The following is a 25,508-nucleotide window of genomic DNA, read 5'->3' on the forward strand; positions in this document are numbered from 1 at the left end:
ACACATAATAGAGTAACTGGAGCATAGAAGAATGTTCAATAAATTATAATTACAATAATTACTTCATAATCCTTATTCCTACTACAACACAGCTCCCTGAGATAGGCCCCACTGAGAGCTTCCTCACCTAGTACACATTGGCAAACCTGCTGAGAGAGAAATGAGGTAGTTTGAACAAGCCCAACCAAAAAGTCAGTGGCAGAGACGGAGTCAAAGTCCCCGTCTTCTACATCTTAATCTTGTTTACACTGCCTTGAACCAGATCGTCTTGGACCCTTTTTGAAACTGAAGGATGTGCTTCCCTCAGGGCTTTCCTAAAACCTCTTGCCTCGAAAATTCTTCATCCAGGCTTTTAAATAAATATCCGTACCTTATCGGGCTGTTGGCAGCATCGGGGTCTTTGGCATGCACTCTCCCAACCACCGTGCCAGCGGCTGCATTTTCTTGGACTTCATGGATGTAACTTGGGGCCAAGAACATGGGGGGCTCGTCAGCATCTTCCACTGCAATCTTCACCGTCACCGTGTCCTTGAAAGGCCCGTTGCTGATGAACTTTGGGTCGATGTGCACATTGGCTGCCTCTACCTTCAAGCTGTACGCTCTTTTGGTTTCAAAATCTACAGGCTGGCAAGAAAGAAGAAGAGAAGACTGACAACCAGTTCCTTGAAAAAAAAAAAAAATCACGGAGGAGAGAGACCGGATTGTTTTACAGGGCAGAGTGAATAGCTCCTCAAAGGGAGAAAATCAGTGTCTATTCAATATCCAATTACCTGAGCCATTTGGTCAGAAAATCAGACAAATCAATTGCTGAAAACTGGACTGCGCTCTATGGGTAATTCCAGGAGCACAACAGACACAGAAAGACCACATCATCGAAAATGAACTTCGTTCTATAATAACAACACGAAGGCTGTCCAAATCACTCACTAAAATCATCTAAGGAGAGGAATTAAAACACTACAAAAGTAAATGATGTAGTCCATTCTGTAAAGTGCTAGGAATCTTGGTAATAAAAATAACCCACTGAATTTCAGCACAAGTATGTCCTGTTAGATGACTGTTCTCTTACACACACAGACACACACACACACACACACACACACACACACACACACACAGCTGGCTTAATCGTACTGAGAGACTAATTTTTAATTTTCCAACCATGTAGCATTTTTCAAAGTCTGGGACCCTGACTAACAGGGGCCCTTAAGAGGACTTCAGGTAGTTTATGGGTAACTTTGGTGGATGGATTTGTTGAATGACATTAACTTACTTATTAAATCACATATCAACACTAGTATTCCTTTTCTAATTTGTCCGTTCCAAACAGCTCAAGGATACATCAGTATACCTCAGTATAGTGCTACTTTTTAACATACATGTTATGCTTCCTAATCCCCTTTTGAGAGACTGTGATACAACTGTCTAGATAGAATGTAATGACATCATTTTGTTTGATTGCATTCATTTCTAGGTTGCCTTCCATTTATGGCAAGTGATCTAAGACAGTGAGAATAATGCTTTCCTGTTAAAAGAATGCATATACGTTTAAAAGAAACCCACTTCAAGAAAAAAAAAATCAACAGTATAGATTTCACACAAATTCAAGAAAAATTGAGAAGTCATATTTGAGTGACTGTCGTTATTGAGAAATTGATGGTAAACACTCTGTGTTTCTGGATGAGAGGAGGCATAGTGAGTCAATCAGCCAAAGGTGAAAAGTACAACTCTGGCAGGGAAACAAGCTTGGATGCCTAGGAAACAGAACTTTCTAATTAGCACTTAGGAGGATGCTGAACTACCAAATGTTTGGAAAGAGTTGGGTCTTTTAAGGTTAGCATCTGCCTGCCATGCTGTTGTCAACTGCCTGGCACACACTTCCTGTGAATGGGCTTCTAATCATGGGGTTTAGTCCTGACCTAATTCTACAAAGCTCAAAACTAAGGATGATTCCAATTTCAGGAAGGAGAAACATATTCACAGTTTTTCCGTCATCTTCCCGCCCCAACACCCCAGACTCAGGGAACACTTCTTCTTCTTGAAGGAAAATCGGACACGGCCAATCCACCCTTTTGGGACTCAGCAACTCCTTTATCCTTCTCTGGGTTACTGAGCAGCAGAAAGGAATGTTATTTATGGGCTGCGGGTACGAGACTGCTGCAATATCTCAAACATCTCCAATTATTAGCCAACATCAACAACTGGTATATGACAGTTCTGCGAGCAGGTAAGGAGAGACTTTCTAATCTCAGGTAGCCTGGTGATGCTCTCAGAGCAGAACTTTTTGAACTGGATTTAGGCGTATGGCTAGGGGCCAGAGCCCAGAGCCATGGACAGTTTCCAATGGACAGCACGGTTGATGTTGAGGCTACGGTAGTCACGCTGCAGTCCAAATGATACTTTTCAGATTCCAAGCAAAACTCCTCAGATCCTTGCAAACATTTGTTTGCAATGCCCTTTCCTAGTTTGGTGGGATTTGACTAAGTCTTCGAGTGGTCAGCCCAACCCTCACTGCCTTGTGGAGTCAATTTCCCTGAGCTGCCCTTTTGCAGTCCCTTATTCTCACCCCTACTAGGAAGGTGGTGGGGTGGCAGGGTAAGGGAGGGAGCATCCCAAAGGACTCTGCTGAGTCTGGTTGATCTTTGCTTCCCCGTTCCCCAGGATTGGCTGTACCAAGTGAGCATCTACACTGATTGTTTTGAGTGAATGAGGGACTGGGCTGTTGGATGAACAACCTTTCCGCATTGACCTACGATTTATACCTTGACTCTTTCCAAAAAACGATTTAAGGTAGTTTCCCCTCTGAACATTTATATCCATGTTATGAGTAGTTGAAATAAAGCTAAATGAGGCAACACACTACATAAACCATAAAAATCTTAGTACCCCCTAGTTTACTAATCCCACCTCTGAGAATTCTCCTTGAGGGATCAATTCAACAGAAAAGCAACACAAACAATATTCAAAAATGCATGGTGTTTGTCAGATATAATAAAGTGTTATATCTAATCAGGGGAAACATACACACAAAACACCAAATCCAACTGTGAGATTTTATTAAGGAAATAATGGTCTATCAATAGGATGGGATGTTATGTAGTCATTAAAAATGATTATGTATATTATATAACAGCATGTAAAATGTTTATGATGTGACATTAAGTTAACAAATCAGATCACTCTATGATTGCAACTGTGTCAAATGTTGTATGCCAGTATGTATATACATGTGGGTAAAGAATACAAAAAAAAAAATACTCAGACATAAAAATAGTTTTATTAAAATAGGGGATATTTAAAATGTCTTCTAATGCTGCTCTCATACTGCTTTACAAGGAGTTTATTTGATAGTAAGGAAACAGCTCAGAAACCACACCAGGATCTCTGTGCCGTAAATAGCAACCTGCTTGATCAAGGGCGTTGCAATGAACACATTGGATTTTCCTCCCCAAGTCCACCAAGCCACCAACATGTTTCATTTTTATTTCGCACTGGTTCTTCAGCTAACCACATAGACACGGTCTGGATATCCTGAGGGCAGGTTTTCTCTTATGCACCATTACACCCCTGACACTTACTGCGTCTGACACAGTCAATACTCAAGAAATATTTATTGCTTCCTAAGCTATTTGATACATGAATGACTCTACCTTCTAAATATCTCTTAAATTCTTCACCCTAACCTGTTCTGCCTTCTTCATTTCTTTGTAATTTCTCTCTTGGATCCCAACAACAGTGTTTCAATTCGTCCCACAGTATCCAGCCCAAACTCTCAAGACTGAACTTATTCAAGTTTCTTAAATGCGTCCTGTTTTTTAACAGTACCAAACCCTCAGGAATTCTCTTTGTTTTATTGGGCGGGGGGCGTGGGGGGTGGTGTGGCTTCCTCTCATCTATCTGGTAAACTCCTACTTCTCTAGGAGTAAATTCTTACTTGTATAAAAAGTCATTCATGACCCATATTCATAGATTTTATGACACTTTATTATGGTTGGTTTTCAACTGGGGAGCGATTTTGCTCTACCTCACGCCAGGGATATGAGGCAATGTCTAGAGCTATTTTTAAATCATCACAACAGGTGGGGTGCACTAGTCTGCGTGCTTACGTCTAGCAAGGAGAGGCCTGGGATGCTGCTTACTCTCCTACAATGCCCAGAACAGCCCTGGACAACAAAGAAGCGTTGGTCCTGAAATGTTAATACACCCAGGCTGAGAAAACCTACTCTATTTCAACTATCTTTTCACTTAACTGTCCTGTTAAATTGTGAACTCCCTATAGCCATGACTCCATCTCTTCACCTTTAGTTGTCCAGCCTCTCACAAGGGGCCTGCTTAAAAGAATAAGATCTCAATAACTCTTGGTAGAAAATGAGTGAATGAATTAAGAAATGAGTAAAAATACCATATTAAAGAATATTTTAAGAGAAAAATACATCCATGATCTCTTTTTGTACTCTCTTATATTATTAAATCATGTATAATGACTTCCATAGGCTCCATCATTTTATACAGTTACATTGACCCCTCAAAATGCTTTTCTTTCCTGGTGGACATTTGGAACTTTGTGCTACAAGTTCCAGCACATATTCTTTTACCAATGAAATAACAGAAATATTCTTTTACCAATAAATAACATAACATGTGCCCTAAACCTAGACTTCAGTGCTTTATAGAAAATTATTCCTTCGCCTGGAATAAACACCCTGAATTGGGGGGAAATGTGCAAATTAATCATATGCAGAGAGCTCATTTGTGATGTGTGAGTTCCATGGGGTGATTTAAATGTTTCAGGATCTTAGAGACACAGTACGTGTTTATACCATGAATACATTGAAAACAGGTGACAACCTTAGCATAACCAACCACCCAATTACTTGAACAGCAAAGGGTGGGAAGCAGGAATTGCTGATGTCAGTGCTCATATATCAGTGTCAAGCAGAAGGGATAGTAATATTAATTAACAAGGGAAGTTGACAGCTCTGTGCTAACACACAAGTCACTCAGCTACTTTTCTAGAGGAAAACCAGAGGGAGGGATTGCCCCAGCCCTCTGTGGTCGATGATTAGGCTGCCACGGCCACTAGTTCTTTGTCACTAATGTTGACTTTTCCAAGTATCCAAAGTTTACCTCAACTTCCATATTCTTTTACGAAAGAGTCACCTTCTGCCTTCTCTTTGTTTTGTGTCCCATAGAATATTCCCCAAACCCAAAAGTGTTTGCAAGTATTGCGAAAAGTCAGCTTCCGAGAGCACATCTCTCTCCGATTCCCTAACTAAAAGATTCCTCCAGGAATTTCCCCGACCCTAACTCCTGCCTGCTCTCCAGCTACTGGCCTCTTTATTGATTCTCTAAATTAATTTTTTATCAGTGTTACAGTCCAATCTTTCCCATCACACCAAGGAGCTTAATATTCATGCTACAAAACCAAGTTGAAAATGAATGCTTGATTAAAACCAAGGTAATCCCATCATCTAATTCAGATTTAATGCTCCATACACTTTGATGATAGAGAGGTGTTGATTTCTCAAGTGGTAAATCAGGGGGGAAAAACCATTTTAGAAAATATCGTAACTATTTCTTCACTTGAAACTGAATCTTATCTGGCTTCTTTATAATCCTTTTCTGGCCCAGCCGTTTCCAAAATGTCTCGAGTAGGACATTGTTCCGGAATGCCCTAGGTCTGAATTTCATGTCCATGACCTGCTAGCTGTGTGACTATGATAGGATCAAATTATTTAATCCGTCTGAGTCCCAGGCTCCTCATAATTAAATTGAGGTGCTATTGCCCATGGGGACAATACTATCTACTTTATATGATTTTTCTTGAAGAAGAAATGTTTGTAAGATGCACAGACTTCATTTAGCCTATATTGAGTGCTGAGTACATTTTAGATTTTTAAAATAAAACGAGGACAAACAATAAACTCCTCTTTGCTGTGAGTCAATTCCAAGACACATTTTTAGGGACCATTCAGCTGACTGTGGGGGAAGGTCCATCGCTGCTGTTTCTCAGGCTCAGTTTTGAGAGAAAATCAAGCAGAGGATTGGCTCCAGTTTCTCAGAGGGCCCAGCAAGGCCATGGCCCCTGGATGCTTCAGATGGGAAATGCCTCTGAGCCGCCAGTATGAACAGAGTTAGCTTGGCAGAGTCAAAGGAGGAACCCCTTATGTGCCCAGGGCTGTTTGTCCAAAATCTAGATTTATCTAGCTATCTACCCTTCTGTGTGAAAATGGTGCCAACTCACAGAAAAACTCCCAGGCAGTTGGCAGCAGCCATAGCCCCTTTGTTAGCTCCCTCTGCAGTAACAGAAGGGGATATAGTTCTGTTATGGCCCAGAACTGGGAGTTGAATTGCAGTATCGCGTCAGCCCCCTGTTGTCCATATTCTCGTTTCTCTGCGTTCCCTGCAGTGTTGCCTTGGCAGGGTTGGCTGGCCTGCTCACATACCTGCGTCCTCACTCTAACTCACCTTTTTCAGTTTGACCACACCCTCCTGTGTCTCATAGTCCGTCGTGATCTCAAACAAGTCCATACCGTCTCCATCAACAATATTGTATGTGACTAAGCCATTTTCTCCAATGTCTGGGTCTTTTGCCTTTACTCTTCCTACTTCCTCCCCGGGGACAGCCGCTTCTGACACAGACATCTGGTATACGCCTAGAAGAAGAAGACATCTATTTTTATTTTCTCTTTTATTTGGCAGCTGGTACGACTTTAGATTTCTTTGAATCCCAATAAATTTCTCAAAGGGTTTGAAATTGAACTCTCTATTGATTGAAAACATGAAAGAAGTGAATGGATGGGAAGCAAGATCCCACACGGACTGCTTGTCAAAGAAATGTGTTCTACAAAGGAGGATGAAACAGTGTCGGGGTCCAGGGTGATGTGGTGGGGTCACCTGCCACATGTGAGAAAGGAAAACAATACTCAGCTACATTTCCCATCAGGAAGTGATGGAGGACCGCGTATGTCTTTATATGTTCAAAGAGCAAAGACTTCTTTTCATGTCTTCAGGATGGTCCACAAGTTAATTTCAAGGCACTTCTAGGTACCCAGAAACACATCCTTCTCTTAAAAAAACAAAAACAAAAACAAACTTATAGCTCCATATTTTTTAAAAAATCAAAAGCAAATTTTATCCTTCAAGGCTATGACTCTTCTAACTCTCTAGTTGACTTTCCTCTTACATCACCTTCTTCACCGTTTGATCAATAAACACTGCCTTATCGGGAAAGTTTCCCACAGTGTGGGCTGTCCATATATATTTATTTAATATTTATTGGGAACCTGATGCGTGCCAGGTGCAGCTCTAGCCCCTGGAGACTCAGTGGTGAATGAAATCATCAAGTTTCTTCCCTTACTGAGGCACACTGAAGAGGAAAAGAAGCAAATGTATATTTATCTATCTATATCATTGCCAGGGAGAAAAATAAAGTAGTGTAAGCGGTAGAGGGTAATGAGACAGTGTGTGACTGTGTGTGAACGCATGTGTGAACGCATGTCTGGGTATGTTTGAGCATCTGGTATACATATACATGTATGAGTGTGAGTGTGCATATGAATGTGTGATGTGTCTGTTTGAGTGTGTACACAGATACTCAGTGTCTGTGTGAGAAGAAGAAAGAAGGAGAATTGAGATTGATTTAGAATTAGTCGGTCAGAGAAGAAATCTCTCAGAAGAAGGCATCTGAACTCCCTTGAAGAGAGTTAGCAATCAATCATGCGAATCTCTGGGGATAAAAATTATAGACAAAGCAAAAAAAAACAAATGGCAAAAACCTTGAAGTGGGCACATACTGAAGACATACAGAAGCAAGATGGAGTGCTGCTGGAGCTTTCTGTAAAAGGTGAGGGCACAGAGGTAGGCTAGGGCTTATCTATGTAAAAAGGTCGTTGCAGGAGATGGGAAAGATTTCAGGTTTTGTTTAAACGTGGTGGAAGCCACTGGAAGGTTTTCAGTAGAGAAGCCGGATTTGAGATGATCTTATCTGCATTTTCATATTTTAAAAACATTGTGTGTGAAACAAGACAGAGAAACAAGGGTTGCAAACCTTTCCAAACCTACCACTTCCAAGTTGAGTGGTTTTGGACAAATTACTTAAATACGTTTTAGGTTTCCTTCCATGGATTTTATCTGTTCCAGTACTCTTGTCTATATTTATCTATATAATGTGGTTTTGAATGCTTTCAGGTTGACCCATATGCTCCTTAATTACATCATAATCTGATAGTCAAAGACAAGTGGAAAGTGTAGTCTTCGTTGATAAGTCTCAGAAGGTAACTACCAATTCACAGGAAGGTTTACGGAAACCTGTTCTGATCCGATTTTCTGCAAAACTCATTTGAATTCATGCCAATGAAATTAGTATCTGTACCAAAGTGATGGAACTTTCCTATATTGTCACATGTGAGCAAGGGCATTCACAGCTGCCTGCTAATAGTCCTGTTTGCTTTTTCCTTCCACCGGCCAAACAATTTTGTAGTGTAGATATGGAGCATGTAGTCTGTTAGAATGCCATATGAGATTTAAGCTTATTGGGGGTGCTGAACCTTGTGCCTGACCAGGTAAAGCAGTCTTTCTTCATCTCATCTGGGACCCTATGAGAACTGTTTATGGCTTTGTAATTCTATCTCAGTATCTCCCTTGCACAGACCCTCGTCTTTGGATTCCTCTGAATGACCGTGGTGCCTTCCTGGGACCATAGTTGTTTCCCTGCCTTGTTCCCCGGTTTGTAAAAAGTGCCATCTCTCTGACAATAAACTCCCAAGCTCTACCAGATACTCTCCTAATCTAGTGATGATTCCCCCAAGTACTAGCAGCATCAGCAACATTACAACACACTGTACTTTTGTCTCTATCTATATATACAAAAACAGATTTATGTTCAAGCTCTGGCTTTGCTACTTTCTTGTTTGTTTGTTTTTTTAATTTTTAATTTTTTAAAATTTGATTATATCTTTAATTTTGATTCCAGTATAGTCAACATGCAGTGTTGTATTAGTTTTAAGTGTACAATATAGTGTTTCAACAATTCCAAACATCACTCAGTGCTCATCAGAATAAGTGCAGAATAATCTCCATCACCTATTTCAGCCATGCCCTCCCCCCACCTCCCCTCTGGTAATCATCAATTTGTTCTCTAGACTTAAGAATCTGTTTCTTGGTTTCTCTCTTTATTTTCTTTTACTAGTTTGTTTTGTTTCTTAAATTCCACGAGTGAGATGATACAGTATTTGTATTTCTCTGACTTATTTCACTTAGCATTACACTCTGTAGATCCTTTCATATTGGTGCAAATGGCAAGAGTCATCCTTTTTGTGGTTAAATTATATTCCATTGTATATAGGAGTGCCACATTTTTCTAATCCATTCATCTATTGATGGACACTCAGGCTGCTTCCATAATTCAGCTACTGTAGTGACCAATATGGTACTATAAACATAGGGGTGCTTGTATCCCTTTGAGTTAGTGATTTTATATTTTGAGGGGTAAATGCCCTGAGTGCGGTTACTGGATCATAGCATAGTTCTATTTTTAGTTTTTTGAGGAACCTCCATACTGCTTTCCTCAGTGGTTTTACTAGTTTGCATTCCCACCAACAGTGCAAGAGGGTTCCCCTTTGTCCACACCCTCACCAGTACCTGCTGTTTTTTGTGTTTTTGATTTTAGGTGTTCTGACAGATGTAAGGTGATACTTCATTGTGGTTTTGATTTGTGTTTCCTAGATGGTGGGTGATGTTCAGCATCTTTTCACATGTCTATTGGCAATCTGTATGTCTTCTGTTCCTGTTTTCTGACTATTTTTAACTGGATATTTTTTGTTTTGGGGATGGCTTTGCTACATTCTTTGGGCAACTTATTATACTGTTCACAGAACTCAGTTTTATCTGTAATATGTAGGCTCTTATAGAGATACTCCACAGTAGTAAGTCTTCATTAAATGATGGTAGCTGTTGTAATTATGATAATTAATAATCTTACAAAATCGTTTCTTCTTTTATTTCCCTTAGCAATCATCAATTTTGTAGAACGACCACAATCCCCCAGATAATAATAACAACTTAATTATAACAACTTATGCCAGATACCATAAGGTTTTAACTAGCCTACTTAGTTCTAACAACATTCTATTAAGACCTGTGGAAGACTGTATTCTCTAAAAGTGGTCAAAGCCATATCTCCCATCCCAAGTGCTTTTCCTTCAACATGACTTTGACTGTCTTTCCATTGAACAATGGGGTCTACAAGAACTCTCCTTAAATTTGGGCAGTCTTATGATTACAGTGGAGATGGTGGCATGTGATTTTTAGTTAGGTCCCTAGAGGCAATACAGGTTCTGCTTGATATTCTTGGGGCTCTCACTTTCAGAACCTATCTGAGCGAATCCTTGGTGAGCTACCCATGGAGAGAAATCAACACCATCTCATCAGCCACATAAGTGAGCGTCCTTGGAAATGGGTCCTCCAGCCTCAGCAAGCCATCCTCATCTGATGCCATAGAAACAATACAAGGGGTCTCCTCCAAGTTTTGCCCAAATTACAGACTCATGACAAAAAATTATTATTATTGTTTTAAACCCGAAAGTTTGGGGCAGTCTGTTTTAAAGCAAGATAACTTATTCAGTTTTCTCATTACCTCCAGATTAGAAAAGAGAACACTGAGACAGAGAGAGGTTAATGAATTACTAGATTGCATAGCCAGTACCTAGTGAAAAAGCCAGCAAAATAGATTTTCTGTTTCCAGGGTCATAGAACTTTTTAGGTCTCCTTTTCCTCTGACTACATCTACTGCACCTTCATTTTTTTATGTTGCTATTGTAGTGCTTTTGTTTCCATTTTTTGCATGAATGATAAAGAGACTCCATTCTTACAGATTTCTTCTTGAAAGCTCAGTAAAGCAGGAAGTGGTCAGAGAAGGGCTGTCTGTGGCCCCATTAAAACGTGCAAGCCAAGCCCACCCACTTACTCTGTGGAAACTTTGGTGGGTTGTCATTGACATCAGTCAGTGTGATCGTCACTTTGGTTGTCCCTGAGAGTCCACCCATGTGTCCACCCATGTCCTTGGCCTGGATCACCACGTGGTACTCCTCCTTGGCTTCCCTGTCCATGTTGGGAAGGGCCGTTCTGATGATACCTGGACAGGCGAGCAGGAAACATCACATATATTCATTGAGAACAACATTAAAACAAAAAAAGGCACGACACTTCAAAATCCTAAAGGCTGAAATATTTGAGGGCCCGTTGCACAGATATCCATGAATAGACCCATGACTAGACCCACATTTTTGAAATGCTAGCAGAATCTTCTGAACGTCTGTTCCCAGCATACAATTCTTAGGCTTTAGGTTAAAAGTAGGTAGCATGTATTCCATGCAATATGTTAAGATGTAATTATTAAATTTTAGAAGAGTGAGCGAAATGAGTTAAAAATACACACAATGCTTATACAAATATTTAGAGTGTACTGACACCCATCACTGACAACAGTGCTAAGTGAATGAATTCTACATGATCTCTGGATATCAGCACACCATCTGTATGAAAACCATGCTCACTTGAATCTCTCGGGAACAGGTGCAAGCTTTTCTTCTCTGTAGATGTGGTAACATTTACAGTGGAAATAGAAAGAGAGCACCCTTGTCCGTCTCTCAGCCCTGATGTCTGTATTTCTCAGCAACACCCTTGAACACACTGAGTCTCGTTTTCCTGATCTGTTAGATACTTTGGTAGGTTCAAATTGATGATTTCTAACTATGAGTCCTTGAGAAAAATGAAAGTTGCAACTGGGAATTCCTCCACTAGTGTTTAACATTTCAAAAATCTGGATGAAATCCCACATTTATCCTTGGTTAATCTGGAAAGGATAAAGAGAAATGCCTTGGATGGAATCATAGCAAGAAGCTGCATAGGCTATGCTCTGAAGCAACGTGGCTACAGATAATTATATAGGTCACTGGAAATCATATATAATAAATGGACAAAATATCTGATTGACAGGCTCTGTGTATACATATTAATATATATTTCATATAAATTTAAGTATACCAACAAATGTGGATTATTTGTAAATATCTTTCAAATATACAGGGCATATTATAGAAAAAGCAGAAGAAAGCAGTTTAGGGGATTATTGTAGATTAGAATTTTCACAGGATTGCAGAGTTTATTCTAATAAAAGGATCCTGGAATAAAGTTTAGAATAAATGAAGTGAAACCATTTGGTTTTGGTGATTGTATTTTTTCACTCTTTTGGTTTGCCATTTGTTTCCTGTAAGAGCCGTGCAGAGCCTTCTTCCTGGATAAGGCCTGTTGGGAATCCGTAAGCACAGTGGAGGGAATGTGCTACGTCCCAAACACACTTGAACATTATTAACACCCATTCCTACTGCCCTGCGTGGCGGGCTTCGAAACAAGCTTTGAGAACTACTAGTTTTCAGATCAGCCCTCAAGTTCTATGGTGTCCTCCCTGGGATCCTTTGTTGATAATTATGATAAAATGTAAGTATTTTAAGAGAAGCTCTTAAATTTAATTGACTTTTAAGATACGATTTTAATATAAAAGTTGTATTTTAAGATTATATTTATTATTGTGGCATGGTGACACAGAGGCCAAAACAATAATAAATAAGGTTCATTGGAAACTAACCACACCCAGGCACGTGCACACACAGCGTCTACACCTCTCAACAACCCTGTGAGGTGGCCTTTCTCATAGGTGAGGAGACTGAGATTCTACTGGTTTCGGAAGTTGGGCCGGACTGGTCACCCACAGTGTGTCACGGATCACAACGACATTGCACGCTACCTGTCTGTGCTTCTACTGAAAAGTAGGGTTGTCCTTCCAGGATGCTGTATACTAACTTGGCGCTGTTTCCATAGGTAGGATCATCAGCATCTGAAGCGGTCACCTGGATGACCGATGTCCCTTAAAAATGAAATAAATTCATTAGCAACACTCTCTCAGCGTTTTGAATTATATTCTAATTTACAAAGTTTCATCTTAAAATTAAAAACAAAGAAAAGCCCAGCAACTATGTAACGTGCTTGCTTTTCCGGGGTTGAGATGTAAAATAATCTTTTTCTGTTCCTCCTTTTCTTCCTTCCCACTTGTCTTCTTTAAAAACAAACAAACAAACAAACAAACAAACAAAAACCTTCCGTAGCTTCAAAGGCAACTTTCTAAATTCACATGGTGCTATGCTTAGTAGTTAAAATAATAACATTACTGCGAGAACATTCTAAGACCCATGCAATTGAAATGTTCAGTATATCAAATAATTAAATAAAAATCCTCCCAAAGAGTATAATAAAGGATAATTAATGATGAATTGCTTTTCATAAAAGGACAGAGAGCAGTCTTCCATCTGTAGCAGAGCAATAAATACATCATTTTATTGTTGCTTTGCATGTAATAAAATAGCTCCTAATACTCCATTTTAATTAATTTATGGCTATAAATATTGTACAGAATGTCGTTCCCTGGTGACATGAGAATTGCATCTTCCCACCTCTAATGGGTCTGGTAGCCATTTAACAGAAACCACCCATAGACATGGGTGGGTCCGAAGGAACCAGGGAAAGGAGTGAGGATGGAATTCCGTTGCTCCCAGCAGAGCCTCTCTTCCCTGATGGTCACAAGGGCTTGAGGGCACACAGTGTTGACTGCAGAACGGGGTGCAGGGCCAGAGGAAGAGAAAAGGCATTTAATGCTTCTGCTCCAAGCACTGTTTACGGCACATTCCATGTGTTCTGCCAGCCTACCTCAGCTCCTCATGTTTACATCTACTGCATTTTGAGAAACTGGATGTGAGAAGTCGGAAATGTTACCATCTATTTTGCAAAGTGGATTATTATGACCAGAGTAAGGAATTACATGCCCATCCAGCAACCAACCAAACCCATGGTTTCTCTGATATTTTTGGCACAGGGGCTAGGTTCTGGGTGGGAGGCTTGGGATCCCATTCACACAGCCTCTGTCAACCCTTTAATTTACAATTGTCAGCAATTTGTATATGGTGTATAAGTCATTCTTCCTTTTCCTTAATTACTTTTATGTAATTCATTATTTCGTGCAAACGAGTTTTCTGAACTCTTTCCATACAATCAGGCACCCTTTGAAGTAGCAGGGGTTTCTAAAGGAGAGTAGGCTCTCCTATCGTGGTTGAGCTAAGGAAATTATTAAATCTCTATGCTCCATTTGCTTCTGGAACTCCACTAAATCCATTATGACTCCTTGTATTTTCCATCTATTTTACTTAACCCTCAATGCAGTTTACATTATCCTCTCTTTACAGATGATCAAATGAAAACTGAGAAAGGCGTGACCGGTTGCCTAGGTTCCTCTGGCTGGTGAGGGCCACCTCCACAGCACTGACAGCAGACTCTACTCTTATAAGCCGTGACAGGAGGTCTGGGTGTTAGCCTGAAGCATCAGCAGGCTCCTGGAGGTGAGGACAATGTAGATTCCTCTGGAGTGTTGCTTGAATGACAGGCCTTCCTTCTGGCTCAGTTGCTGATGCTACTGTCTCTTATTGAATGATTTGGTTCATGTCTGCTTTTTTCTCCTTAAAATCCCTAGGCAAATACCGAGAGACTAAAGGACTGGTCTTGGCCAGGGAAGAGAAACAAAAAATGAAGCCTGACCTTCATAAAATGTGAGAAGAGTCTGACTTTATCCAGAGGAGAAAAAAAAGAGACTTTTTTTTTTTTAATCCCAAATTCTACATGCAAAGTGGAAAGAGCTTAGGGGTTTGGGGTCACTTCCGCCTCTTAACTATTTTGGGCAGGTTAGTACCATTTTTGTTGCTTGGTTTTCTCATCTGTAAAATGGGCAGTTTGGCCCAGATGATTCTTAAGTCCATTCAGGCTTTAAAGTCTTTGATTCATATAACCAGACTCATTCCCTGATCAGAGCAGCCCTGATCACTGTCTGAAACATAAACCCTTCTCAGTATGAGGCATGTTTCCCAACAGACCACAACGGCATGCATTCTATAAAACCAAACAAAAGTTACTGCCAGGAGAAGGTAGCCACCTGAAGAAATCCATCAGAGAAATATCCTTTAACAATGCAGCATGTCTTTAGGCCTGATGAAAATACACATCTAATTGTAAATTATTCTAACAGATCGTGACAGCATGTCATGACTCATTGTGTATTCTGGAGCCACTTAATAGCTCAGATAACCTTGGATAAATTAGTTAACCTATTTCTGGGTTGGGTTTCCCATCTATAAGATATGTCAAATAAGACCTACCTCACTGTAAAGATGAATCATAGCAAAAATGAAATGCAAGAACACCATGGAAATCATTAATTAGCATGATGTCTACATGCAACAAATATTAACATGATCGTGACTGCAACAGACATCAGTGTGAGTTAGTGATTGAACTACGTTGCCTCTAGTCCAGCAAGACTAGAAATTGTCTTTCCATTTTACAAAAAGGGACATTTTACAGAAAGAGAGATAGAACTGGATCCAGGTCACACAGCCAATGAGGGTCAGAGCCAGGATTCCCTGGATGCTGTCATGTTCTTGCCACTCTTACACAACTTTATGTTTTAGAAGTTTAGGGGTTTTTTTTGTTTGTTTGTTTTTGTTTTCTTAAGATTTTCTTTATTTATTTGACAGACAGAGATCACAAGTAGGCAGAGAGGAAGGCAGAGAGGAAAGCAGAGAGAGAGAGGGAAGCAGGTTCCCTGCTGAGCACAGAGAGCCCAATGCGGGACTCGATCCCAGGACCCCGAGATCATGACCTGAGCCGAAGGCAGTGGCTCAACCCACTGAGCCACCCAGGCGCCCCTAGAAGTTTAGGTTTTAAAATCTCAGGTCTGTTTTAAATATTTGAAACTTCAACTACAGAGAACATTTTTTTTTTTTTGTCATTATGCCACAGAAGAGGCAGTATAAATTCGACTTTCCGGATATAGGAGAGCAGGCACCAGCCCCTGCCACCCACAGGAACCCAGACTTGTAGATGGAGGAGGTCTCCCCAGCCGTACGCACCCACGTTGGACCTCTCAGGCACATTCGCATGGTAGGTCTCATGCAGGAACTCAGGAGGGTTGTCATTGATGTCTTGGACCTTGACAATGAACTCCGATGGTGGCTCCAGCGGCCGGTTGGTGTCCCTGTCCACTGCCTGTGCCATGAGCGTGTACTGGGCTCTCTCCTCTCGGTCCAATGTCTTGGTGGCATGAATGTTCCCTGATTTGTCATCAATCACAAAAATGGTTCCGGCTCCTTCACCTGAGAGAATGTATTTAATGTTCCCATCACCAGAGTCAATATCGGAATGAAGCTAGGAAAAGAGAAATCGAGATTTTTAATTCCATGAGGGAGGCCATGGGGAGACAGAGTCTCACTTGCACACTGTTTGCTGTAGGACCTTCCACACACACACACGCAGACGTGCACACACACACATACACTGTGAGAAGGAGATGCTGTCACCCACTTCTACAGATGAAGCAATGGAATCTGACAGAAGATACTTGCCCTGGCCAAGGTCACACAGTTGGGTGCAGTGAACCCAGAGTTCGAACTTGAACCCTGAGTTTTTTAAATTCTAAGATTCATGCTTTGCTCACAAATACACACCCATACAAAATAGACGCACACATTCGCACAAATATCACCCAAACAAAATATATATACATATGCATCTATATTAATAGACTTATTTTGAAAGAAATATGTACATAACATAAAAATTAAAAAACACAAACATTTATGCCATAAGTAAGTCTTCTCAGTTCTGATTCCCACTCCCTCAATTTCTCTGCTCACACACAACAGTTGTTACCAGTTTCCTGTGAATCCTCTAAGATATATTTTACACATATGCTAGAATATCTGTACAGTGAGATACATAAATGTCCCGGTTTATTTTTATGCAATAAAGTGCTATAGTGCACACGTCACTCTCCACCTCTGGTGTTTTCCTATAAAAGTAAATTCAGGTGGTCTTTCACACAGATACAAGCAGATCGACCTCACCCACTGGGTGGATGTTATCACCTCGTTTTAGCTGTCCTCTGCCAAAGGACACAGAGGTTGCTTCCAGGCTTCTGTTGCTACAAGCAATTCCTTGATCAGACCATTCCAGAAGACCCTCTGTGAGGAGCATGAGGTATGAGGGTCTGGGGACGTGGCTGCTGGGAGGAAGCTCCCATTCTGATCACAGGCATTGTGTGGGTAGGATAGATTCATAGGAATGCAACTTCTTAGGCAATAGAGAGAACTTTAAATATGTTTAGGTTCTTTCTGCTTCCTTTGACAAAGCCCAGAGACATGATGGTACTTGCCTAAATCCACACTTGGCTGGTCCTGACTACCCATCCCGTGCCTTGCTTGATTCTGTTCTGTGTGGATCTCACCCAAAGACCATGTCTGATTTTTCTGGAGCAATTAATTCCTCACTTTCTCTTAATATCACTTCAATGTCTAAAGCTTCCATCTTAATCTGAGTTCCTCTGCCCTCATTATGCCATTTGTCGGAAGAGATAAACATTGCTTTTACCATTTCTGTGGGCTTCAAGTATAGCCGAAGGGCTAAAAAACCCATGGTTCTACCTACTATGTAAGAAACCTCAGTATAAATCAGAAAGCTTTATTCAAAAGGCACTGATGATGATGATAATAATAATAATAATAATGTTCTAATAATAATAATAGTTCGTATTATCAATGACATTTTAGTACTGATATTAGAAGTAAATGTCATTTTAATATTATTATTAATGCCATTTTAATATTACTGTTACGAAACCAAGGTCCAGAGAGCTTGTTCAGAATCACAAAGCAAGGTTCAATACACTGTTTTAAAAAATGTGTTATTTCAATTTCTCAAGAAGTATCTAATTGATCTGCAGCCCGTGGCTCAGTGAAACACCCAAGTACTTCAGTTCAAGGGTGGTGAGGGAAGGGGGGGTACCTGTAGGCACAAATCAGGAAGACCATTTTGATTTTAGTTCACAGTGTCTCCGGAAAATTAAAAGAAAAAAAAAACTTTCTTTCAGAACTTGTTATTCATAACCAGCTACATATTGTCATGAAATGATGGTTACTGCATTTCTCATGAATAGTTGTGAGTAAAATATGAAGATATTGAGTGACCTCCAAAGGATGAACAGGATTGCCCCAGTCTTCATACACTTTCCACAGTGAGGGCAGGATCCCTGACGCGGTTCCCCTGGCTTCCTCCCCAACCCCCACAGTCTGTTATTTGTTTCTTTTCTCTGCCTCAGACCTGGCATAAGTTAGGGGCTTGGTCTTGTGAATGAGAAACAAGGAAATCAATGCTTATTTTAATAGGAGTGTCTAGAAGGGAAGTTTCCAGGGGCTTTCATGGATTACATGTGAGTTTGGCCGAGTTTCTTGAGAATTACAGATTCTAGTTCATGATCAACCAAATAACTGAAAGAAAAAAAAAAAACATGTAAAACCATAGTGCTCATTATTTTTCCTCTATTTTGTTTTCAGATTTGTAAGTTGAATATAAATTTCTCCTTTTTCTCTCTCCAACAAAGATGACCTATACAACTGACAATGATATTTATTAGGTTCCACACAAAAAGCAGTTTGGGAAACCATTCAATCCTATCAGGGGATCCAGTTGCCGAGGCATACATAGCCAATTCCTGATGCCAAAGACTGATGGCTTCCCCCTCTGCAGAGCACAGCATGACACAGACTGTGTTTCCTGCAAGAAATCTGAAAGTCCATTGCCTGCCAAAATCTACTTTTTCAGAGCAGCGTAAAGCACTCAACCTTGAATGTCGTCAAATCAAAGGTCATCGAGTCTACTCCCTCTATTCTCAGGGAACTATATATCCACAGTATCTCAAGAGGAAGATCCACAGGATCCAGCCCCTTTTATCTCTTCCCCCATCCAATCTGACATCTCACACTCAATCCCATGTGCCTATATATAAAGATCATTCACTGCTTACTTTTCTCCATGTTTTGCCCTATATTCCCCTTTTAGTGGGCATGTCAACCGCTTGCTCCACAGAGATAAGGAAAAGGTTCTCCAGGTCCTGTCTCTTCTCAGTCCCGCACCCTAACACACACACACTGTTCCCCACTGAGATAGTCCCCAAGGCGGGGTTCTATATCCTCAGAACAATTCACGCACAGCTCCCCATGTTGTTCAGGCTGCAACGGCCCCCGCCATGACTGAAGTCTCGTCTTCCTCTCTGGGCACAGAGCCCATCTCCTCATGTAGGGAATTCACATGCCAATTATTTCCCTGGGTTCCCATTTCCCCCAGACGACTTCTATTTTGGGTATAGTCTTTCCATTTTTGGGTATACATGAATGAAATTCTTTCGGTATGTCTGGCATTGAAAAGGCACTTTCCCAACCCGGAACAACGTTATTGAGATGCTAATATGAACCTCTTCCAAATATGTCAATTACATAAATATGCATTGCTGTTCTCATGTGAAAGAACAACTGAAATAACTCCTTGGAATATAGGAGGCTTAGAAATTAGCTCCCCTCAGATCTACCCTTAGCCTTTGCCCCCTTCACGGGATAACTCCGAGTCCTCTTTCAAGTCACAGGTCACTACCACGTTCTCTATGAAACTTTCCTCCATCCTTCCCAAACATTCCCATGTAAATGTGTAATAATTTCTGTTGAATTTCTTCATTATCCTGTTCTCTGTGCGCGCGCACGCGCGTGCGTGCGTGCGTGTGTTTTAATCACTTAGGTAGGTGTGTCTTTTCCACTAGTCTCTGAACTCTTTCAAGATCAGAATATTTTATCCAGGTTACCATTGGCCTAGCTCTTCCCCAGAGCACAGCGGGCTTTCATTCTTATGCAGATGAACACCTATCTCCTTGTCCTTAACACCATTATCCTCTGAAAGATGGCTGCACACTTAAAAATAAATGATAACAGGCAATATATTTTTTAACATATTTCAGAATGCCTACCCTTTGCCCTTTTTTGGAGGGGGTACACAGAGAATGCAGTCTTAAATACTGGGAGGACACTCAGATCATCCTAACTGGGTGTTGCCATCCCTGAGCTAAAGCACATAAAATCCCACCCATTCTTAAGACACATCCATTTCATCAAATATTGACCAAGGCCTCCCCAAAACTGGGCTTAGTACCAGGACCTCAGGACACAGAATGACACTGGTCAGGTCCAGGGAGGGAGACAGGGAAATAGACCCATGTAATTCAGAAGGGAAAGCTCTCACAAAGAGCAGGGTGGGTTCTCAGAGCATAAGGAACGGGCATCCACCTTGGAGGTAGGGTGTGTGGTCAGCCAAATGCCCTCCATTGGGAGAATGAGTAAATAAATAATGGCTTCAACTCAGTGGACTACTGCACAGTCATTAAAAATGGAGTTTAATAGTATATTAAGTGGAAAACAGAAGTGTTCTTAATATGGATAAGTCTATGAATGGGGGCAGAAAGGCTGAAATATGTTTGAACAATGATTTCATGGTTCTTATTGAAGGTCATTAGTGCCCCCTCCCCCCAGGAATTTTCTTTCTTCACCAGACCCTCCTGCTGGACTGGTGAGAGGGAGAAATAAGCACTGCAGAGCAGTGGCCTTACCCTGCCCACGAGCACGGGGTCAGGCCCGGTGTACTCCTCGATCACGAAGAACTGGTTCCAGACCCAGCCTCGCTTGGAACGCTGCAGCACCTGCCCCTCCTTGCCCTTCTCATGGTGCCCGTGGAACGAGGGTCGCAGGTGGCCCCGCCGTTCGGTGGTGAGGGCCTGGCTGTGGCACAGCACGCCCAGGCACACTAGGGCGGCTTGTAAACAGTAGTGCTCCTTCATTTTTGGTTACGTGGTAGGCACAGGAGAATGCGGCTGTCGCCCCTCTCAGCAACCCCGTGGCGGGCCTGGCCGATGGCGGCCTCCCGGACGCGTCACGCAGACCTCTCTTGGAATGGAATGTCTCTGCTCACTGAGTACATCACGTCAGGGCTGCCCACTTCCCCAGTAGGCTTCTGCGGGAAGAGAGAAAGGTCAGATTAGCCGCAGGCTACGTCCCCAATTCATTTCAACTCCACTCCATCAAAGAGTGGACCACACCTGGGGAGCGGGGGGCGGGCTGAGCAAGAAATTGTCCCTGCTTTTACAACTTCAGGTGTCGCCGGTGGGATAAACTCTTACACAAAGATGACCCTCGAGGTCTATACGAGGATGAATGTGTGCGCTCTGTGTGCTGTGGAATCCAGCTCCAAGGTCTCAGTGTCTGCTTTACCCCTGACTGACTCCCTTACTAGGGGTTTGGGGTAAGATGACAGCTCCTTGAGCTCAGCTTGCGCCTTTACGAAATGGGGATGCTAACCATGCTCTCTGAAATGTCGACACAGGGATTAAATGATTAATGCCTCTAAATCCCTTAGTACAGTGTCTTGTACCCAGCAAGTTCTCCATATTTATCGGTTATCGTTATTGATCATACTTGTACTAGGGTACGTTTCCATCCCTAGAGGAACTTAGGGCATTATGGGCATCCAGGAGAAGAACATCTAACTGATGGGGATTAAGGGAGGTCAGGGAAGAGAGTGGGGACAGTTATGGGAGACTCCCTGAATGTGGGATGGCTGTGCTGCAGCCTAAAGTCAGAGTTACTGTGATCAGAAGGAAGTGGATGGGATGACCATGCAGAGGGAACAGCATGCTTCAAAGTCCAGAGGTGCTCACAATGCACAGCACGTCCCCATACTGGTCAGCATGACTGGATGGTGTAAGGAAGAGAAAAGCAGCAATGGACCTGCCAGAGAAAGGAGGCTGGGACGGATCCCAAGAAAACACTCATACTCACTAAGACACTTGTCAGTGAAATAACAGACCAAGTCCTCGTGGTGGATCAGTGAATGCTATGCTGTGACTTAACGAATAATCCCATTGGCTCTTGTTTGATCAAAGGCCCACCCAAGAACCTGAAGATAGCTCCTTAACTTGGCAGTCTTAAAACAGAAGCTTTTTCCAGCCATGAAATGCAAAATAAAAGAGCACACCCCACTTACTGATCTAAAGGTCTTGTTCCTGGCTCCCAGCCACGGCTCACCTACTCATCAGTATAACGATGGGCCTTCCATGCGCCTTGTAGGTTTCTAACCTACAGTTACTCTGGTCTTTAATTTCTGCCTTGGGTTCCTGGACTTTTTTACTAAACTTAATCTTGCTGCTGCTGGAAACTTAATTATCCCCTATGGAACTTCCCTTGCTTGTTCCCCTCTCTTAGCACCCTGCAATTTCTTCTGAACTATTATCCTTTTCTCTTGGTGTGCCATCCAGTCTCCCACTGGAGGTCTAGCTCCCAGAACCCGGCAATCCCCATTACCATGCCTACTATCGATGGGAGACAGCTCAGAAGAGTGCTGGGCACAGAGCACAACATTCTGATACTGAGGATGACACTTCAATTCAGCACTGGTGAGTCTAAATGAAACTGGTGAGCTTCTTGAGCATTGTAGAAAACAAAATCATTTAATTCCTAGCTATCTAGTATGAATGTGGTGGTGGGGGGGGAGGTGAACATAAAGGAAGGAGTATGAATCTTGGCATAGTGGAATGTACCTAGATTTAGAGATCAGAGAGACCTGGGTTGGAACACTGCTTCTATATATTATAATATAGGTGATGTTAGGCCCGCCAGTCAGGCATTCTGAGCCTCTAGGTATGCTCTCATCTGAGCTACGGGGATGACAAGAATTGTTGCACGCATATAAGGCTGCATGGACGCAGTCTGAGTTTCTTCCTCTCTTCCTAGAGTGCCACAATTCAAGCCCTCAGTCTCACTCAGTAGAAGGAGGTGCTTTGGCCTTACAGATGGAGATGCCCAGAAAAGGCACTTTCTCTCAGAGAGGAACTGAGAAGTAAGAGTTACATGGGGATGCCAGAGCCATCTGGTCTTAATAGTCTAGACTTGGTGAAATTCTAATCTGTTGGAGCAGAACATTTTTCCTTCTGATGGCCTTTGACTTCACCAACCCAACCCTTTCTACTTCATTTGTCATATGGCAAAATGTGTCTAGGGAGGCCACAAATGTGCAGATAAGTTCAGGTGTCTGTCACTGCCTCTAGTACAGTCTTTGATGTTAGTCTCTTTTCAAGGAATAGGGACTCCAATATTTGGTGTAGACAGACATCTCAGGGTATGGAAAAGACTGTGTAGAAGAGAGAGAGATTAAGCAGATGGCATCGTCATTGAATGGCTTCATCCTCAGACTCGGGGATGCAATAATACATGAAACGCTGTTGCCTGCTATCCAAACTGATTGTATGAAAAAAACACAGAGGGGGACCCCAGGAGGAGTCAGATCCTAAAATGAGTCAATGTGAAGCAGCAGGAAGATCCCTTGGCTTAAGTCAGGAAGCAAGATATATGGTCAAGAATCTGCCAATAGCTTGTCATGGGACCTCGTCATTTCTGTATTGGTACATTCTCTCCAAAATGAAGCCATTGGGTGACATGTTCTACAAATGGCTCCCAGCTTCATATTGATGATTGGAACGCCAGCGAGAGGCTGTTGGGGATTTCTTTTGATTCATACACCATCTCTTTACTAAACTGGATGATGTTTATGATTGGGATTATATGTTACACACAATTATAGGTCCAATGCTGAGCTTTTGAAAGCAAGCCATCAGTAAAAGTTGAATGTATTATTTGAACCCCATACTTCAAGTGCAAACTTGATACTGCCACCAAAGAATCTCAAGAAGAAGAAACAGCAAAGACCATATGGTGTGACAAGATCCCTGCCCATTTTACACCATGCCAAGTATTAAGTGTTCATTCACATGGTGATAAATTATTCTTGCATATAAACTGTGAAGTGTATTTGAAAGAAAGGGTTTAATTAAAGTTCATATTTCTGCACCTCTTTCTTCTGGCTGCCATTTTGCTGTAAAGCACAATTATTTCTGACACCAGAAGTGTTAAAACTAGATGACAACTTTTTTCCCTTGATAAAAAAATTCTAGCTTGATACTAATGAATTTAAGAGTTTCCACATGACCCAAAAAACAATGAAAGCATTACTGAAAAGATGAAATTATCTATTCTCTTTTCTTGGAAAAAGAAAAAACAACTTGTTTTTAAAAGGAACTCACTGGACCCATTATTTGAAAGTATTTATACAACTACATGTAATATGTAATGTTACTTTAATGATTAGCCTCAGGTATGTATAAGATGAATTTTAAGACATAATTTTAAAAAGTTACTTTCAGAATGAAAATTCACTTAGCAAAAGCTTTTTCTAACTACTCTTCTAATAACTTTACAAATAATAATTCAGCTATTTATTTCTATAACAAACATGAATAGGTACTATCAATATTCTTATTATAAAGGTTGAGGAAGCTGGGGCCCAGATAAACGAAGCAATTTGTGCAAGGCTATGCTTCTGGGAAATCGCAGAGCTGAAATTTGAACCCCTGCCATCTGGCTCTGGTGTCTGTGTTCTTAATCAGTGAACAATACCAACTCCTTCCATTTGTTTCTGCCTGAGTTCATAAGGAAATGGTACGGTTACTACGATATGGGTATTGTAACCTAGAAGGCACCTGAAGTAAACCAACATTAGAACTTGGTATATAATAGTATGACTGGTAAAAATAGTAATAATAGTTAATATTCAGCCATGGTTATGATCTGCCTAATACGCTTCTAAATGCTTTCCATGAGGTGAGTCATCCAATTTTCGCAATAACACTACACAAGTAGTATTATTGCTATTCCTATTTTATAGGTAAGCAGTCTGAGGCATAACGAGATTAAATAACTCGTCCATGGTTACAGACCCAGCAAGTGGAAGATCTGGGACATGAACCCTAGATATTTGGCTCCAAGACCTCTATCCTCCTCCTCTGGAGTGCTGTGCCATATTGCCTTTCTAAGAGAAGACTGTAGAGCTAATATAGACACACATCCTGACACACATGTAACAGTCTTAAAATGATAGCGATTTAAGTTTTAGTGGCACTGGTGGTGACTAAAATACTAAAAACCAAACCAGAAAGAGGATAAAACACATTTTATAGCAGAGACCGAAGGGGAGATGAACAGGAAGTGATTACATCAGTCCATCAACAGCACAGTACAACCAGGCCTTTAAACAACACATGACACAAAAGTTAATCTTCGCTTTTTATTTTTAAACGCCCTGCTTCAGAATTTCTAAATGTATATGTTTCAAAAATGTGTTCAGAAAGATTCTTTTTCTTTTTTTTAAAGAAATGTTTCTAAAATCTAGAGCTCTGATTGATGTATTCAACAGTAAAGAGTTTGCAGGGAACACACATGAAAATTAATAGGAGGCAGCCCTCCTAAGAAGACCTTGACATTGGTCATAATTAGAGAAATATATCAATGTTCTAATTGGTTTCAATAAAAACTCCCGAGGCAACTCTCAAACAATCCTTCCATTAAAGCACTTTCTTGCGGTATGCCAGGATGTCTAAGCGTTGGGGTTCCACTAAAACATATAGGCGGACTTTATTTTACAGTGGG

The 25,508-nt window shown here is 41.3% G+C and overlaps 1 protein-coding gene across 1 annotated transcript in view; it reads right to left on the minus strand.

The window, feature by feature from the left end:
• CDH11 (cadherin 11) overlaps window positions 1-25,508 on the minus strand; it is a 147,892-nt gene that overhangs the window by 25,251 nt on the left and 97,133 nt on the right. The window contains exons 3-8 of the mRNA XM_032323554.1: window positions 20,585-20,985; window positions 16,011-16,305; window positions 12,806-12,925; window positions 10,967-11,134; window positions 6,469-6,656; window positions 371-624 (exon numbers count right to left, since the gene is read on the minus strand). Coding sequence (XP_032179445.1) covers window positions 371-624; window positions 6,469-6,656; window positions 10,967-11,134; window positions 12,806-12,925; window positions 16,011-16,305; window positions 20,585-20,812 — 1,253 coding nt within the window. The 5' untranslated portion in view covers window positions 20,813-20,985. The remainder of the gene's footprint in view (window positions 1-370; window positions 625-6,468; window positions 6,657-10,966; window positions 11,135-12,805; window positions 12,926-16,010; window positions 16,306-20,584; window positions 20,986-25,508) is intronic.

This window comes from Mustela erminea, chromosome 19 (genome assembly GCF_009829155.1).
Source record: "Mustela erminea isolate mMusErm1 chromosome 19, mMusErm1.Pri, whole genome shotgun sequence".
NCBI lineage: Eukaryota > Metazoa > Chordata > Mammalia > Carnivora > Mustelidae > Mustela > Mustela erminea.